The sequence below is a fragment of the Nothobranchius furzeri genome, unplaced genomic scaffold (genome assembly GCF_043380555.1).
Source record: "Nothobranchius furzeri strain GRZ-AD unplaced genomic scaffold, NfurGRZ-RIMD1 Scf020, whole genome shotgun sequence".
Taxonomy (NCBI): domain Eukaryota; kingdom Metazoa; phylum Chordata; class Actinopteri; order Cyprinodontiformes; family Nothobranchiidae; genus Nothobranchius; species Nothobranchius furzeri.
The window spans coordinates 3,755,913-3,776,142 of record NW_027223037.1 but is presented as its reverse complement, the minus strand read 5'-3'; the positions used below and the strand labels follow the sequence as shown (position 1 = coordinate 3,776,142).

Genomic DNA, 20,230 nt, shown 5'->3' with positions numbered 1-20,230 from the left:
TACTTTTGCAGGTCACAAAGAAGCAGACTTGTCATTAAATATATAAGACTAACACACTGCTTCCATCTTTCATCTGGAAACACAACAGGAAGAGGCTCGTCAAAATAAAAGCACCAACCATCTCATTATAGCATTGGACAATATTACGATCCTTATAAAGATGAATAAAACAGAAATTTACACCTCGGTCAGCAACAGATTTTTACAGCAGAAACGTTCCGACTATCTAAAGCCAAAAGTGTCTAGAGTTCACATTTTAAGGAGACATCAGCAGGTGACAGGCTTGTGGTTTTTAGAGCCGATGAAAACTCAAGTATAAATTATGAAACCACCTGGAAATGAATACGAATGACAGTAAAACCGACTGACATCGTATAAAATTAACCTTCTGCATGGTCACATGACTAACATGTGGACAGACCACGCTGCAGGAGCCTAGAGGTCCAAACAGGAAGTCAGAATAAGCAAGTGATAATAAATGTGTTTCATCAGCGGTGGAATTGGTGTTGCAGTTATAATGAAAACTGAAAGAAGCATATTCTTAAATGCATGCATCTGCCCTCATTCAGCCATGTTGTTTTTTTAAAACGCCAACATCAGTCATGATGAAATGAAAACATCTTTGCGAAGGCAAATGAAAGAAAGAAAGCAATATTTTCTATAGCGTCTCTCAAGATAAAAATCACGAGACACTTCTCAAAAAATAAATATTTAATATAAAAAAGATTTTAAAAAATGTTTCAAATGAGAAGAAATAAAAATTGTGATTTAAAAAATGTAAAGAAAGGGAGAGAGGAAATGAACAGGAAGAGGGAAACCAGTGGATCTGAGAAAGGCAGAATAAGAGCAGAACCAGGAGAGGGTGGTGATGAAGGTCCCACCAAACCTGAACAGGTGAGTTTAAAGGAGACCACTGAGTCCACTGATCTCAGGCTCAGGGGGAGAGACGTCCAGAGTCTGGGAGCCACAGCAGCAAATGACCTTTGACCTTTAGCCTGGTCCTGCACAACCAGTAGGCTTTGGTCACTAGACCTCAGGGACCTGCTGGGGGTGTAGGGACTAAGAAGATCACCAATGTAAGATTGTGCTTGTCCATGTAAGGCCCTATAGACCAGAACCAGGATCTTGCAATGAACCCTGAAGTTGACTGGCAGCCAGTGAAGCTGGAGGAGAAGCTGGGTGATGTGGGTGTGTTTGGAGGACTTGGTCAGAAGCCGAGCACAGGCGTTCTGAACCACCTGTAGACGGTTCAGGGAGGTTCTGCTCAGACACGTGAAAAGAGAGTTACAGTAGTCTAAGTGTGAGGAGATGAAGGTGTGGATAACTGTCTCAAGTTCAGAGCGAGACAGAATGGGACTCAGCTTAGCAATGTTCCTGAGATGGAAGAAGGAAGAGCGAACAAGAGAACTGACATGAGAATCCAGGGTGAGAGCTGGGTCAAAGGTCAAGCCAAGATTCCTGACGGAAGGGTTGGTGTGAGAAGCAAGCTGACCAAGAGAGTCTCTGACTTTGGAAACCAGCTTGTCTGGGGCACAGATGAGGATCTCAGTCTTATCTTCATTCAGCTGTAGAAAGCTCCCGGCCATCCAGGTTTTGATAGAGTCTAAGCAGGTGTGTAACAGCTGCGGCTCAGACAAATGTGACTAAATTAGTTGTTTTGGTTGTTAAAATCATTGTTCTCATTTTTAACTGGACCCAAAATAAAAACTGAAACACATTTACAGGGAGTGCAGAATTATTAGGCAAATGAGTATTTTGTCCACATCATCCTCTTCATGCATGTTGTCTTACTCCAAGCTGTACAGGCTCGTAAGCCTACTACCAATTAAGCATATTAGGTGATGTGCATCTCTGTAATGAGAAGGGGTGTGGTCTAATGACATCAACACCCTATATCAGGTGTGCATAATTATTAGGCTACTTCCTTTCCTTTGGCAAAATGGGTCGAAAGAAGGACTTGACAGGCTCAGAAAAGTCAAAAATAGTGAGATTTCTTGCAGAAGGATGCAGCAGTCTTAAAATTGCAAAGCTTCTGAAGCGTGATCATCAAACAATCAAGCGTTTCATTCAAAATAGTCAACAGGGTCGCTAGAAGAGTGTGGAAAAACCAAGGTGCAAAATAACTGCCCATGAAGTGAGAAAAGTCAAGCGTGCAGCTGCCAAGATGCCACTTGCCACCAGTTTGGCCATATTTCAGAGCTGCAACATCACTGGAGTGCCCAAAAGCACAAGGTGTGCAATACTCAGACACACGGCCAAGGTAAGAAAGGCTGAAAGACGACCACCACTGAACAAGACACACAAGCTGAAACGTCAAGACTGGGCCAAGAAATATCTCCAGACTGATTTTTCTAAGGTTTTATGGACTGATGAAATGAGAATGAGTCTTGATGGGCCAGATGGATGGGCCCGTGGCTGGATTGGTAAAGGGCAGAGAGCTCCAGTCCGACTCAGACGCCAGCAAGGTGGAGGTGGAGTACTGGTTTGGGCTGGTATCATTAAAGATGAGCTTGTGGGGCCTTTTCGGGTTGAGGATGGAGTCAAGCTCAACTCCCAGTCCTACTGCCAGTTTCTGGAAGACACCTTCTTCAAGCAGTGGTACAGGAAGAAGTCTGCATCCTTCAAGAAAAACATGGTTTTCATGCAGGACAATGCTCCATCACACGCGTCCAAGTACTCCACAGCGTGGCTGGCAAGAAAGGGTCTAAAAAAAGAAAAACTAATGACATGGCCTCCTTGTTCACCTGATCTGAACCCCATTGAGAACCTGTGATCCATCATCAAATGTGAGATTTACAAGGAGGGAAAACGGTACACCTCTCTGAACAGTGTCTGGGAGGCTGTGGTTGCTGCTGCACGCAATGTTGATGGTGAACAGATCAAAACACTGACAGAATCCATGGATGGCAGGCTTTTGAGTGTCCTTGCAAAGAAAGGTGGCTATATTGGTCGCTGATTTGTTTTTGTATTATTTTTGAATGTCAGAAATGTATATTTGGAAATGTGGAGATGTTATATTGGTTTCACTGGTAAAAATAAATAAATGAAATGGGTATATATTTGTTTTTTGTTAAGTTGCCTAATAATTATGCACAATAATAGTCACCTGCACACACAGATATCCCCCTAAAATAGCTACAACTAAAAACAAACTAAAAACTACTTCCAAAAACATTCAGCATTGATATTAATTAGTTTTTTGGGTTCATTGAGAACATGGTTGTTGTTCAATAATAAAATTATTCCTCAAAAATACAACTTGCCTAATAATTCTGCACTCCCTGTAGTTTGATTGCAAAGCTCTAAAATCAACAAATGCAGATATTCCTCCAGCACACCCCTGACCACTGAAGCATCCTAATTCCACCTTCGTGCACGAATCTCAATCCTCACCAAGCAAGCGTGACCTTTGCCCCCTTCGCTCATCTCTAAGCTCCTGTTCTGCTACAACGGTGATTACCTGCTCACCACATGGAGCCAACAAGGTGACATGGGAGAGGCGAAGTATACGTGGAGCTCTGGAAACAACATTCATGATGTAATATTGGCGTGAGAGCTCAGAGCTATAATAAAACAAAACAAACGACAGGAGGAAATTGCTGCCGTCGTTATGAAGCCGTTGTTTCGATGCTGGGATTGTTCCTGCTGGCCCACAGACTGTCTAACAACACAACCATCATGAATTTATAGGCAATGTCTGTAACTTTCTTGCTGTGACAAGTAGCTGTGAAAATGGTCGACTAGAGCCGTCAACGGGAACAGCGGGAGCAGGCAGCCATATGTAAAAATAACTGTGAGACGGGAAAGCACTCAGTCATTCTTACTGTAACGTGATGAAGGAGCTCTTCCACCGAAGGTTATTTACCCTCTCTCCTCAGATGCCTCTGACACAGAACTAATCTGCATGAGACTGCCTCAAGGTCATGCATTTACTTCTAAACTGTTTCCCTTCCAGCCCAAGAGAAGAATGAAGACAAAGGACTCTTTCTTTTTAATTAATCAAAGAACTCTATTTTTAATAAAGCTAATCAAACAAAGTGTTAATCAATAATAAGATGTGAACCAATTTGTGAAATGAAAATATGAATGACTTGATATTATAATCCTACAGAATATAATAAGTAATAGGGTTGTCACGGTAACCGGTATAGCGGTAAACCCCGGTAAAAAAGTTGACAATAAAAATAACCGTCCAGTTTTTAAAAAACTAAATTATCTCGGTGGGTTTACCGTGGCCGCGGTTTCAGCGCGGTGACCCTTACCAGCCACCGTCGCTTCAGCTGAAGTTCCCGCGGCGCGCACACGCACTTTTTAGTTTGCAACGTTACCAAAACTTTGAAGCTGAAATAATGGCCGAAGGAGGAGACGGCAGCACCCAGGACATCCATCAGCCCTCAAAAAAGACTAAATCGGAAGTATGGGCATATTTTGGATTTCTGAAAAATGCTGAGGGACAGTTAATAGAAGACGGCTATCCCGTTTGCAGAACGTGCAGGAAACAAGTGTCTGCAAAAGGCAGCAACACTTCGAATCTAATGGCACATCTGCGTGACCATCACCCGCGTCTCTACAGCCAGTGCAAGGTAAGTTAACATTAGCATTTTAGCTTAAATGCATGACGCGAGGACTTTTGGTTGACGGAGAATGCAACGAGTCACTATATACTGCAGCCGCAGCGTCCTCTGCCAGCATTTAAACCGTGTCACGGACACCCTGTTGCTGGATGAAGCATCTTATTTGTTGATGATGAAGAGAAATATACAATTAGTTCCTTGTCATTGATTTGTTTACTTATTCAATGCCATTTATACTTGAACATTTGGATTTGATTACATAGTGTAGTAGTTATTTTAGTCATTTGTTTAAAGTGGCTATTTATTTTAAATACATATTTTTTAAAGGCTGACTTGTACAGCGCTCAAGTCAAGTGTGGACTGGAGTTTTAGATTTTCATTTTGATAATGAAGAAAACAAGTATATGAGAAAACAAGTGGTGTTTCTTTGATTTGTTTACATATTGTTTATGTTTTGAATGTTTGGATTTGTATAATTTAAACCTGCACTGACTACTGTAACATGTTCCAGAAAAATAAGCTATTTGTTCCTTTACTTGTGAAAAGTTGCACTTTTGCTAAGGCTTTGTGTTATTTTAGGTTTAATAAACACTGTTAAACCTTTTCAAAACCATTTCAGTTTGTGTAGAACAGGACTATCAATGCTTTCTGAACATATGCAACACCGTTTAAAAAATACCGCGATAATACCGAAAACCGTGATAATTTTGGTCACAATAACCGTGAGGTTAAATTTTCATACCGTGACAACCCTAATAAGTAATATAACCTTAAATGTTTCCACTAGAGACTGATCACACGTAGCGTTAAGACATGACACTTTGCTTTTATTGATCAATCAGAATCTGCCAGATCTGACGGAGGCGTGGTTTTGCTGGTGCTTGGTAAACCTGTCATCTTTTCATTCGACCGTGAATCAAAACATCCAAATTAGAAAACTATGCCCACATCAACGCCAGTTAAAAGCGTTCTTGAGAAGTTGTCGGAGTGGCCAATCCGTAACTTTCCTCTTCAGCCGAAAGAACCAACGACAAGCTGGATAAAATCTGTTGCTGTTCCAACTGCTGCAACGGTTCCTTTCAGAATAAAAGCTGAACCATCACGACCCAGGTTTGGGTCTTGCTAGATGCCAACAAAACTGTCGTGACCCAGAAGTATCTCAAGACTGGGCTGGTCGGCGGCCACGGCTGTTCTACAGAATTTGGCTCCAGAAAGGTCCAAGCTGGACCTCTACACCTCCTGATCTAGACGGGGACTTCTGCCAAGGGTACGTAGACCGACAGAATGGCGTTTCAATGTGTTTATGAATCTCCAAATCAAAGCTTAGCGCGAAGACATCACCTTCACTCCCATCAGAACTAATCGTTTCTCCGCATTTGCTGGTTCTGAACTCCACACTACACCATTCTCCGTCTCATTCACCTTAGTTACACCATACATTCGTCAATTTTCCTGCACTGTTTATGCTTATGATAAGCATAAACAGTGCAGGAAAACTGACGAATTGTTGAGATGGATCTTAATTCAGTGGGTAATTTATTCCAGTCCAGAGGAGCTTTAACACAAAAGGTGAGTCTTTAATGCCATTCAGGTCAGGTGATTGACTAAGCAATTTCCTTTTCTGAATTTCAGGTCCAAAGATGGGAACTTCAGTCTTGTCTTGATTTAAAAGCAGAAAGGTTTGAGTCATGCAATTTTTGTGTCTTCAAGACAAGCCTGTAATCTACCTAACTGATTAGGTTCATCAGGGTTAATGAATAGATACAACTGAGTATGGTCATCATAACAGTGGAAGTATATCTCATGCTGTCCAATGGTTTTACCAATTGGGAGCATATATATAGTAAAAAGAATTGGTCCGAGCACTGAACCCTGTGGTACTCCACAAGTAACCCTGGAGTATGAAGAAGATTTTTCATGTACATTTACAAAATGAAATCTGTCAGACAGGTAGGATTTAAACCAGCCTAGCGCTGTTCCTTTGATCCCTACAACATGTTCAAGTCTTTCTAAAAGAACATTGTGATCAACTGTATCAAAAGCAGCACTGAGATCTAACAAGACTAGAACAGACACAAGATTCTTATCTGAGGCCATGAGAATAGCATTTGTAACTCTCACTAATGCAGTTTCAGTGCTGTGATACTCTCTAAAACCAGACTGAAATTCCTCAAACAGAGCAGTAGTGTTTAAATGCTCACATGCTCAAATGCTCTTCTTCCGGCACTCACAGGGAGCAGTCGCTTCTTCCTTTCCTCCCTTATCTGTATTTTCCCAAGGCTCTTTTTGTCCCGTCTGCCTACAGAGCGCTTCTCTGCATTTCTTCTGGAAATCACTATTTTTCAGCATGGATTTAATTAATTGGTCATTCAACGCGATTGATAAGATTTTTTCTACAATGAGGACGGAGGAGGGGGCTCGCGCTTGCCCTCAAGGGACACATGCAGCGGGATATATGTTCGATTCCTGGAATAAGTGGAATATCATCTGTCTCTCTCAGCTGTCCATTGAGGACGTCGAAGATATATGGATATTTGGCCTGATGATCGTCGGATTTCTTCTGATTGGAGTGGGAGGATATCTGGCTTTCCGTAAAACTGGGATGACGGGAGTGATTGGAGGGCGACCTGCATCCATGGACGGCACCGTTCCTGTGGATACCTCACAGACTGGGACGTTGCTCGAGGTGAATCACAAGCTGGACAATGTCTTAGCTGCGTTACCGGTGTTAGCGCGCAGGATTGATAACATCTCGGAAAGGGTCACCGGACGGTGTGGAGATGTTTAATCACCTAATTGGCTTCACTGGAGGACTTGAATGATCAATACAGACTTTAAGGCAGAGAGGAAAAATTATCTCTGCCTGACCCAAACAAAGTTCTGTTATCGAATCTGACGCCATAAGCAGTCTTGGAGTTGCGTGCAAAAACCCCCACGATGGAAGGAATGCAGACAAATGCTGTGAAACTCTATCCACCCACCCCCCCCCCCCCCCCCCCGCCTCCAGATTGTGGTCTCTGCCGAGGTCATTAAGCTAAAGGACTCACTGCTCTCTGTGCCTCCCCATGACCTCCCTCCCACCTGCGGAGCCAGCTGGTTGAGCATCGCACAGGCAGCCCCTGCTGAGGAAACCAGGATCCCAGCCCCACCCCACCCCCCCCACCTACCGGGTCTCATGTTGTGAACTGTGACGTTTGTGCTTACATGTCGGGTGTTTTTTTGCATTAGAGTGCTACACTCAGCTGGTGTAACCCTGTTAATGCCTTTTTTCTCCCTCCCCTGAACTTTCCTCATGTATTCCCTCATTCATCTACAAAGGAGCGCCGTCATGGCTGCTCCCGTGGTCTGCCTGTACCTGTCCTGTCTATATGTGTGTGTGTAACCTTGGTCAGGTTGTACCATGGAGTCAAGTTCCTATGCTCTGATCTGATCGCTGGCAATAAAATTCATTCTGATTCTGATTCTGATTCTGACATACTTGGATGGCCACTATTTTTTCAAGGACTCTGGATAAAAATGGAAGGTTAGATATTGGTCTATAATTCATTGGGTCATCTGGATCCAGAGAAGGCTTCTTAAGTAAAGGTTTGATTACAGCAACCTTAAAATCCTGTGGTACGTATCCATTTACTAAGGATAGATTGATTATATCTAGAATGGGGGCAGTAACCAAAGGTAATGCATATTTAAATAATTTGGTTGGGATTGGATCTAAAATGCAAGTTGAAGGTTTAGATGAAGCTAATATTTTTGATAACTCTGAAAGCTCAACTGGATCACAACGGTCCAAACACAGATGAGGTTCTACAGTTACCTCTGATGCTGCCTCACTTACTGAGGAAGAAGAAATCACATTAGGGAGGATGCTAATGATTTTGTTTCTAATAGAATTAATTTTACTTGTAAAAAATCCCATAAAGTCATTGCTGCTGAGGGCTAAGGGAATTGATGGTTCAGAGCTATGATTCTGTGTAAGTTTGGCAACTGTACTGAAAATAAATTTTGCATTATTCTTATTCTCCTCAATTAGCGATGAAAAGTAAGCAGTTCTAGCTTGTTGAAGCTTATTTTTATAAACCACAAGATTATTTTTCCAGGATAAGTAAGACCCCTCATGGTGTGTAGAGTGTCATATTCTCTCCAATTTTCTAGAGCTTTGTTTTAAACGTCGTAAATGAGAATTAAACCAGGGAGCCAACTTCCTGTCCCTAATTACCTTCTGTTTTAAAGGGACAACATCATCTAATGCCACACGTAAAGAGGAAGTAATATTATGAACTAAAGCATCAATTTGTGATGGGCTACAAATAAAAATATTGCCCTCTACTATGCCCCTCTGAGATGCTGAAGACTGTAAAGATGGAACAGCGTTGTCAGACAGAGATCGACTATAGTGAAATTTACTTTCATGTCTCGAGAACTCTGTTATTAAAAACTCAAAAGGTTATCTGAGAGGACTGGATTATTTGGAAATATTGTTATTTCCTCACACTCTATGCCGTAAGTCAGCACAAGGTCTAATATAAGATGGCAGGAGTGGGCGGAGCTATGTATTCTTTGGGTAAAACCATTAGAGTCTAAGATAAACCATCAACCCTGCTCAAAGGTCAACTTTCCTTGCGGGGTCACCCATGAAGACAGTGGGAGAGTTAACCCTCAACAATATTAAACCCTCAAAAGGTGGATTGTCCATGCTATGAACTTTTAAGGTCAGATAAAGACTAGTGGGATTAGTTATAGCTCTTTAGTTTGTAATAGCAACAATAGCTTTTCTCATTTTCTGTATAATAAATTATCCTTTATTTTCAAAAATACACTGATAAAACTAAGATATTATAGTTAACTTGTTAAAATAAATAACTTATTTTGTCTAAATTATTATTAAGGTGAGAAATTACAATATTACAGCTACATATTCAGCTGAGTTTACAGATTGCTTCATTACAGGCTGAATTATAAAGAAAAAATTCATCTGTTGCCCCAAAAAAGTCAGGTGACATCCAGATACCAGAGGGTCTTCTTCCCACATCTCGCGTCACCGCCAATTAAAGCACAGAACAGCTGTGACAGCAGTCCTGTAGCTGCAGGCAACCATCATGCAGCGCTGAACAAAGAAATGAGGAGAAACTGAGAGTCTGCCTCAGAGATGAAAGAAATCAAGAGGCTCAGAATTCAGTGGTAGTAATCAGCCATCTCTCTCTCTGCATCTATCGTTATCCTCCACCAAATCTGCCTCAAATATTTCTCCTTGATGGGAAGAGCTGATCTATTCAGGCAGGCACACACTCAGACGCCTACGCAGGGAACACAAGTTTATTGGTCACAAAAGTGTAAATTTGCTTTTGGCTTAACAAGAACGATCAGATGGATACAAGATAAGACGGCGGGCTCTATAATTACCAAGCTTGAAATTTACCTCTGCTTGGAGATTAATTGGCAGGTATCTGGAAGCACCATAAGCTAATGGTTTAACCATGGTAGGTCAGTCTAAGAGTGCATCAACTGCCAATAACACGCCAACTACACGGACTAAAACTAAAGTAAAGCCTGAACAAACGCACACGGATCTCGGCAGAAGCAAAACCAGCACAACAACCACCGGAACCACTCTGCCTCCACCAAGAAGCGTTTGAAGTCTCCTGTGAGGGAACATGTTAGATTCTAGTGATGCACCGCTATGAAATTTTTCGGCCAATACCAATATTAAGACCACTGTTATGGCTGATAACCGATATTTGCCGACACCAATATACTGACATTAATGCTTCTAAAATCAGCAGATTTTGTATAGAAAGCTGAATTTGCATTATTATGTACACACACACACACACACACACACACACACACACACAAACACACACACACATTTACGGTTCTGAGATGATTTCATTCACTGTTCACATGACTAAACAATTATACATCACCCCTCACCCTCCTAAACAGGCAAACAAATGGAGACCAGATGGAAAAAATATCGGTTGTTAATATTTATCAGTTTTATTTATCGAACCGATACCGATATGTTAAAAAATGACTAACATCGGCCGATACCGATGCTGATACTGATATATTATCCATCCTTATTAGATTCCCAAAGCTGCTAAAGGTGAGACCCGGGACGATGGCTGGCCATCTGCAGGGCTGGCAGAAAACAAGCCCAAAATGAAGACATGAACAAGTAGCAATGATATTTAAGGACATTCATAATAACAAGTGCACTAGTAGGAACTCATCAGGTGTCTCCATCCTTCAGTGTTGACTAAACTCTGAGCTGCATTTATACCTTCGTGTCTTTTACAGAAACTCCGGTCTAATGGACTAAAGTAATTAAGGGTCTTTTTAAGGTCTGAAATGTAAAATGACACAGATTACTTTGAGTTTACAAATCAGTGATCATGAAACCATGACTATTTCCAACACCATAATCATACCGCCAGCGTTTCTAATCGCTGCAACCCTACCTCCAGGTCAAATCAGCATTTTTAACAACATGATGAGTCATACCTGTAGACAAACTCAGACCACTATGCAACACACAATAACGTCTGACTCACTGGTCCAAACAAAAATGGTCTTTCTGTCCACATGGGTCCAGGTAACGTCCTCCAGTAAGATAAGACGGTTACTTACGTTCACAATCCAACACAACGCTCTGATAAAAACCTTCATCATAACCTTCATTAGCATCCTCCTATTAGCTTCAAACTTTGATCAACATCTTACCTGATCAGCCAGGTGAAGGCTTTTGTGACAGAACCTCTCCTGATCTGCTTCAGCAAACTGATTAAGGACGACTGTGAATGGCTGCAGGTCGGGTACCCTTAACATGAAAACGTGGTGAGTTTGTTTGGCTCTGACGTCACAGCCGCACCTGTGAGCTCACTGTTGCACACACATTCTGATGCTGATGCGCAAACGTAACATCACTCTGGGAAGAGGTCCTCTGATCAGAGCTCTACTCATGGAAAGCCCGATTGGTAATGAATCAGCAGCTAAAAAACAAAACTCGTGCAAATCCATCGATGCCGTATCCCTCGGCTGGAATGGCCGTTTCCTGGCTCGCACAGATCTCCACATCTCTTTAGAACAACTGGAAGTCACCTTCTCCGTAGTCAGGTTTTCCTGTCTGGTTTGAAATAAATAATAAATGACCTGCCGTTGTGTTTTTGAGGGCTCCAAAGCGCCTTACACCACAGTGACTCATTCAACTATTAATGCTGATGGTGAGGCTGAGGGACAAGGGACTTGAAGCCATTAATGTGTATAAAGTCAGTTGGCTGTGACGGCCATCTTGAATCACATTAAGTTGTCCGACGGTCCACTAGGACCCTTCCAAGAGTTTCATGACATATTTTGCAAACAGGCAGCCATTGAGCCACAGGCAAAAACACTACCACCCACCTTTAGCCTTTTGGCAGCGGGCAATAAAAACGCTCAGCTACAGAAAAGCTCTGGTTTCCTGTAAACGAGGTGAAACTGACAATTAAAACCCAATCGCTCTCCATCTTACTGGTGTTCCTTAGCACCCAGAAAGCTGCCAGTGAGAGAAAAAGGAGCAGCAGGAGCTGCACCCCAATCAATTCCACCGTTTTCCTTTGCTAATCAATCAGTTCTGCCAAAAACATCCCTCCTGGCAGCAACGCGAGGACATCTACCTGACCACCTGATTATTTCTGGAGCCTTTTGAGCCAAACGCCTGCTTTAATATCAGCGCCCGACGTAGGAAAGGTGCTGTTCAGCCAGAAGCTGGGGGATGATGTTTCTAAGACACGACAGCCAGGAGGAGACATCCATGGATGTCTCCTCCTGGCTGTCCACGAGTTGGCATCTACAAGCGGTCGCTGTTTGAATGATGAGTGCAGTGAAAGAGGAGTGGGAGGCTTTACAAAGGAAGTAAACTGTTTAGAAGCAACACTTCACACGTGTTCAAGGTGATCAGCCTGACATTAATGTCTGCTTTCAAGTGTGTGGCTTCTCACATGCAATAAATGTGCCCAGCAGAGAAAATGTGGAAGAATCTCAGTGTTTTGTAGATTGTCGCTCAAACATTCCTCCTCTTTACTTTCAGATAGGACTGAAACAACACAGAGAAAGTCACCATCTAAGAAGAAATCTGTGATTAACATCTGAGAGATGTGACTCAGCTGCTGCAGGAAGGAGAGGACGCCACTTAAAGGCCACTCCTGTCTGCTCTCGACAGCCACTTGCCTTGACAGCAGTCTCAACTCTCCAACTAGACACTTTTCTTCAAGACCGCTGCCAAAAACGCTGTGGACGTAACTGGGTTCCGACCAAGCCCCCACAATGCGGCTCTGAAATTTGTCTCAACCCGGAAGTACCAAAAATTGCAGTTCCACCCTCATCCGCTGGGGGCTGGTGTCAGAAGCGAGCAAATCCTCATTGACTCCCATGTTAAAAATGCCAATTTCACAGCAGAAATAAACATGTTTACAGCCTGGTACCAAAACATGTTTTTTGTTTAAATGATCTAGTTTACACTCATGACAACTCTGAGGGTGGTGAATTTTTTTCTCACTCTTCTGTTTAAGTGTATTAAAAGCCTAAAATTCTGTATAATTAATGAGCATCAGACCCACGTGACCACAGAGCTAGCTCCGTGGAAAGGCCTCAGAAGAGCCTCGGTCTGGCCTGGAAACTGCTCCGGGATTTTGAGTCTCTGTGTTTGTGTATTTTTTTTTTGGATATTTTTTGTGCAATTGTTGGACAAAATGACTTGCTGTGGCATTAATTGCACTAATAGAGCGTCCAAGGAGTCTCCACTTCATTTTTTTCAGTAAGTAAAATCATATTTATGTATTTTAGGTCACTGCCGAGCTGAGCTTACATTTTAACATGTACTGTTTAACCATGAAATTTAAATGTCGTCGTCGTCTTCCTCCGCTTATCCGGGTCCGGGTCGCGGGGGCAGCATCCCAACTAGGGAGCTCCAGACCGTCCTCTCCCCGGCCTTCTCCACCAGCTCCTCTGGCAGGACCCCAAGGCGTTCCCGGACCAGGTTGGAGATGTAACCTCTCCAGCGTGTCCTGGGTCAACCCGGGGGCCTCCTGCCGGCAGGACATGCCCGAAACACCTCCCCAGGGAGGCATCCAGGAGGCATCCTGACCAGATGCCCAAACCACCTCAACTGAATCCTTTCGATCCGGAGGAGCAGCGGTTCTACTCCGAGTCCCTCCCGAATGTTCGAGCTCCTCTCACCCGATGTTTTCCACCCGTTCTCGCCTCCCCGCTGCTCGGCGCATCTCTGTCTGATCGCGGCTTCTGTCTGCTGCGTGGGCTGCCGGCTAGTGGAGCTCTGGGATGGAAACCTTTCCACCCGGTTCTCCCCAGCGGCAGCTCTGCCGCATCTCAGATCGCAGCGGCGCTTGTCTGCTGTGCGGCTGCCGGCTTGTGGAGGTCTCGGAGACCTCTGTGTTCCACCCGGTTTTACCCAGCGGTCAGCCCGGCGTATCTCTGACTCAGAAGCTCTGGTGTTGTGCACAGTTAACTCCGATTGTAGCTAGGTTGCTACCTCCGTTAGCTTGGCTCCCACCTCCGCATTAGCTTTGGGTTAGCTTCAGGTTAGCTTGTAGCTAGTTCGAACGGGTGTCGTCAGTTGATCCCAGCCTTACAGCCCCACCCTCAGCTCCTCCTCTCTTCCCTTTTATGGAATTGTCTGGGCTTGACGGAACCTGTGACACGGTCAAAATGGCGGTGGTTGCCACCTCCCACTTTAGTACAAAAACGTATTATTGGAATCTATGGAAACCCATTGTCCATGGTATGTCGGTGGGTTATCCTCATATGACCGTGCACTCCACACTCACAAACCTACAACCACATTCCTTCAGAGCATCGACCTCATTAGCGCCGAGAGGGGCGTGGCGGGTGGTTGCGTTTTTGCTCCGGTTTGTTAGCAAAATGCCTTAGAGACGAGGAGAGGAAGTTTAATTCAACGTTCACGACATGATCACCGGACAAACGTCTACAACTGATGCGGTGTCAGCCTTATCCAAGATGGCCGCCACAAAAAATGATACTGTCAAACTCATCAATGTTAATCCAAAAAAACAAATGGCAAACTCAGTCAGTTTTACCGATCCTGGCGCGCTCCTTGGAAGAGCAGTAAAAGCACAAGAGAAATTCCTGTCGTACCATTTATCTGAAGAAGCATACCTGCTGGGGACTAGAGCCCTGCACGGGCCTAAAATCTGAGCCCGTGTCCGGCCCAGCCCGAAGGGGTGGAGCCCCAGCCCGACCCGGCCCGAAAAGGTTTTCAGGATTCTCTGGCCCGGCCCAAGCCCAAGCCCGACTTTTTTTTTAACCAACTAAATGAAAACAAAGTGCGTCAATCCTGACCAATGTGTTAAAAGATGTGCAGGATCCGAGCGTCGCAGAAGCACATGCGGGAAGCTTCCTCCCACTGAAGCGAGTGTTTTCCAAACCCTGTCACTCAGAGAGACTTGTCACTTAGAAAATGTTCCCCGATTATGAAACTTTGGCTGAATAGCGCTTGTTCCTGTCTCCAATGTGCGACACATCCAGGAGCCGTCTGAGGAGAAGCCCAGAATCTCACATCCTCTTCAGCTCATGAGCGCATATGATTACGCACAAGCGTGACCCAACCCGGTCTCACAGTAAGACCGGGTTGGAACTGTTCAGGTTTACGCAGACAATCTTCACATAGAATTGACTTACAGATATAAAATTAATTCAGTAAAATATAAAGCATTTTATTTAAATATCCATTCATTATTTTACAAGCACAGAGAGCCGCATCAGATGGATGGAAGAGCCGCTGGTTGCCGATCCCTGCTCTAGTTCAAGATATCATTAAAATTTCAAAAGTGCTGAAAAGATTAAAAATGGGGCTTTCCGTGCACATACAGTACATTACGGTAGCCACCGGGATCCCCTGTCTTGAGCGCAACGAATCACAACACAGATTCAGAGACGTGCGAGTTTGTCATCCAAAATGCTCCGTTTTATAACTTTTGAATGGTTGATCAGATTCAAATAATTCCAACGGTTCCTAAAAGTACATAAAAGCAGCTTTCCAACGGGCTATAGCATGAAGCAATCAGAGTTAGAAAAAATATCGCTACGAGGGGAAATCCTGCTGTACAGCCTGATTGAAACGGAGCGCAGCGCCGCGGTGAAAGCGGATAACCTATAAAATCAGGGTATATACAGCAATCCTTAAGTAAAATTTACTACTTTTTAATACTTTTTTACTACCTTCAGAATTTTTTTAAAACCATCACAACACTAAATTGCAAGTGTTAATCAGCGACCTATTTACACATATTTTAACATATATAACTTACAAAAAGAATAGACTTAGAGACTCACTGATGTTGACAACGTATTGCACATATTTATTTTACTTAGAAAATAAGCCAGGCACTTCTGTTCAGCGGTTCAGACAGTTGACCACGAGGCCTGAAATGATGCACAACGACCACTGAATATGACGTCATCATTACGTGACCGGATATGCTAAAGTAGGGCTGCTCGATTATGGCAAAAACAATAATCACGATTATTGTGACTGAAATTGAGATCTCGATTATTTAAGACGATTTTTCAATTTATGTAGATTTTTATTTTTTTATTTTTATTCAGTCATAAAACTGCTCAGGGCACAATCAGGGCAAAAATAAACAAGAAACAAGATGATCACTAAAATAACTCCTGATTCCCAGTATAAAAAGACCAATATACTTATAGCTCATAGTTTATGACCCAAGGGCTATAGACCTTGGTTTAACTCATTTAAGTCTAACCAGTACAGACCCAAATACCAATATCTTGCAAATACTGACAGCAAGAATTATACAGTGGCATTTATAACAAATACATGCAAATTGCTGTTCACTAAATGTTGCATAGCATTTATTGAGTCATGTCAAGGTGCTGTAGGAGAGTGCACTAGCACCGTGTCCTCAGAGAGATTAGTTATTATTTATCAGCGTGAGGAACTTATTTCTACCTTATTTATAAACTATTTATTTACAAGTCCATCAGTTAATGTAATAATTGCCCCAACCACAGCTGCACCCCCACCCCCAACCCGGTCTCGCAGCAATCAGGGGCAAGCTGCACGTGTGTTTAGCGCGCCGCACGCGCACATTTAGCCGTTTTTATCGGCTCAGGAGTCCGCAGGTGCGGTGTGTGTGTCACTCACACTGGTTAATCCAACAGGGAGCCGGCTCCGAGAGCTGTATTTAGCGACTGACACATCACTACATCATTCCCTTTCCTAATGTCCTGAAGAACGGTCCGGAGTGCAGGCGGAGTGTTTAGCTAACCTGCAGGAAATGTCAACGACAGTTATCCAGAAAGTAGCTAAGGGTTACCAGAGATGTTTCTGAGGTGTTCGCTAGGTACTTTTAAGATTTAAAAAGTCAAGAAGGGGGTCTGAGAAGCTGTTAGAAATAGCGTCAAAGTCGCTAAATTAACTTGGCAACACTGGGAGGAGCGCTTCATTTGCAACTCAAGGCAGCACAAGTGGGAGGAGCAAATAATCGGCTTGTTTTGTTTTTATAATCGTTCAAAACATTTCATTCGGAATATATTTCTATGTCGATGTTCAGAATACGACATCTGATAGTCTGAAAAAAATAATACCTAATTTGGAAAAAAATAATACCTCTGAGACCAAATTTAACACTTTTAATGGCCTTAAATTTGACTATTTTTATTTATCACTTTTTAATGCTTTTTAAAACCCCGCGGACACCCTGAAAATGACATGTTGAGGACGCAAACTCAATACATCTCTTTTATTGTGAGGTAATAATTTCTCCGAGTTTTGCGGTTGCGGGCGGGAGTAGACATGCACGCTGCAGGTGCGGGCGGGAGTGTAACACACACGTTGCGGTTGCAGGCTGTAATGGTCAGAAATTCAGCAGGAGCGGAGCGGGATGAAGAAAACAGTCCCGCGCAGGGCTCTACTGCTGCGTTTAAGTGTTTTAATTTTTTTAATGATTTCGATTAAAAATAAAGGCGCCCGGCCCGTGTCCGAGGTAATTACACAGTCATTGTCCCGAAGCCCGGCCCTCAGGCCGTCGGGCCGGGCCGGGCCGACCCGAGGGCCTAGGGCTTCAGTGCAGGGCTCTACTGGGGACATCACTGCAGAAAGAAGATGTTCTCTGAGTGGAGCTGGACTCAAGCCTAGTCAGGTCACTAACAAACTACTGGCCAATTATTCTAATTAGAATTTGGTATTTAAACTATTTATACTGTAAAAGGTCGCTCAGATGATTTACTACCTGTCCCTAAAACTGAGAAGACTACAAGTCTTACTTATTAATACTCATGGAATGCAAACATCTGGCCTCTGATTGGCTAACAGCAACACAACTCTTCTGCTGCCTTCATTCTTTTAAGTGAAAAATGCAAGGCTGAGGGGTTATCTCCACTGATGGTAAATGGCCTGTATTTAATAGAGTGCCTTCCAGAGTCCTGGAACCCCCCAAGGTGCTTTACAATACAATCAGTCATTCACCCATTCGCACCCTGGTGGGGATGAGCTACGATGTAGCCACAGCTGCCCTGGGGCGCACCGACAGAGGCGAGGCTGCCGAGCACTGGCGCCCCTCCGACCACCACCAGCAGGCAAGGCGTGTTAAGCGTCTTGCCCAAGGACACAATGACAGCGACAACTGAGCGGGGCTCGAACATGCAACCTTCAGATTACAGGGCGAGCATTTAACTCCTGTGCCACCGTCGTTTGATAAAGCAAACCTTAACAAGTTCGGCCATGTTGTGGAGCTGCTAATGGTTACCTTCTACTAGCCGGGATTCGAGGGCTGAATTCCTTTTTTTGTGACTGTAAAACAGCTCCAAGCAAAAACATCTTCTAAATGGAATGCAGCCTTCCTCAGTACACCTGTTCTCCCTGAAACCAAAGGTAGACGTTCTGAGCTGGATTAGTGGTTGGTAGTCACCCCAACACTCCCAGAGCTCCTATTATTATGAGATGGATTTGGCTAAAACTTTGGAGTTACGGTTCGGGTGTGTGGAGCAGAGGGAGTCAGCTAGAAGAGGTCCAAGGCTGAGATGTCACCTGGATGAGGCTCACCTTAACTTTCCGTGTCCAGAACCAATCCAACCTCAGCATTACAATGTAAGAGCAGAACTCCTGAACAGCAACAGAAACTTTAACGGGACTGACTAAAATAAACGAGCCATCGCGGAAGTGCATGGCTGTCCATCACAGAGGCTACTGTCCATCACTCACCATCCTCCTTCTCATCGAACACGGGTCTCTTTGAAGAACTGTTGGCTCCCATCCTCTTCTTCCACTTGCCCCAGTGAAACATCGATGCTCAGATTTCATTCCTCGCAGCTGGATGAGAAACTACAGCCCAGCGGTGGGACACCCTCCTCAGCACACCGCCTGGGTCAGGCGCTGTCCTCCTGTCCGTGATGGCTTCTGACACAAGGCGACTGAAAAGTCTGTTGGGATTAGCGGAGAGCCGGTACCGGAAGTGGTCTACCGACGGACCGGCCGCTGCCTCACACACACTCCTCTCCGAGACTCAAACACTCGGTGTTTGTCTTCCGCAGACAATCCAGAGACTTGTGTTTGTCGACACGAGAGCTGCGTCGAGGCACGCGCAGTTGGCTGCAACAAGACAGGAAGTCAGATGGCTCTTCAAAATAAAAGTACAAATTACATTCGTTCTTCAGTGTGGTGTAGAAACAACCTGATTAGGCTGCATGGTGTGCCAATTGCCACCAGATTTTCCTTCCTTGTCCACTCCAAACATTCAAATTGAAAGTTTTAAAATGACACAATAGTAAATGGCCTGTATTTGATACAGTGCCTTCAATTCTACAACCCCTCAAGGTGCTTTATAACACTACACACACACACACACACACACACGAGAGAGAGAGAGAGAGAGAGAGAGAGAGAGAGAGAGAGAGAGAGAGAGAGAGAGAGAGAGAGAGAGATGCAGTTCAACAAGTTCACACACTAAAATCCTTCAGTTTGTAAGTAAACGGACAACGCCAGTTTTAATCTGCCTAATCCAGCGCTGTTTTGAGGAAGCATCCTGGCAACAAATAAGAAATGTGTTTTGTGTTGCCGGATAAACCCTCAAACATATGTACCACACACAGATAATTCATGTATGCTCTCACAATCACATCACAAGTGTGCAGACAGAGAGCACTGCCGTAAAATAACTTTTTCATTTGATTAGTTTTGTGTGTTTAAATGGGCAAAGAAAATGTTATTACTTTATCCAAATGTGTCCATTATTACACAAACACATCATGTGTGTTCTGTTTGACAAATCATCACTTCTGTCTGAGCGCCCCGGGGCAGCCGTGGCTACAATATATCTCATCACCAGGGTGTGAATGGGTGAATGACGGATTGTGTTGTAAAGCGCCTTGGGAGGTTCCAGGACTCTACAAGGCACTATATTAAATACAGGACTTCTACCAAATAACTGACAGAAGTAGTCATGACAGAGGAACCACTCAGGCCAAAATCCTTTTGTCTCCAACTGATATAATCTCACTGAAAATGTTTCCACCAGCAACAATCACATAGAATACATTTTTAAAGAGCATATTTTTAACTAAGATGCATTAAGGTGTCAAATTTTTGTCTGCACGTGTCTACAGCACGATTAGAGACT

The 20,230-nt window shown here is 43.7% G+C and overlaps 1 protein-coding gene across 1 annotated transcript in view; it reads right to left on the bottom strand.

Moving 5' to 3' along the window:
- LOC107395552 (serine/threonine-protein kinase 32C) overlaps positions 1 to 19,129 on the bottom strand; it is a 147,942-nt gene extending 128,813 nt beyond the window's left edge. Inside the window, exon 1 of the mRNA XM_054734243.2 lies at positions 18,817 to 19,129. Within this exon, the coding sequence (XP_054590218.2) occupies positions 18,817 to 18,898 (82 nt within the window). The 5' untranslated portion in view covers positions 18,899 to 19,129. The remainder of the gene's footprint in view (positions 1 to 18,816) is intronic.
- Positions 19,130 to 20,230: the final 1,101 nt, after the last annotated feature.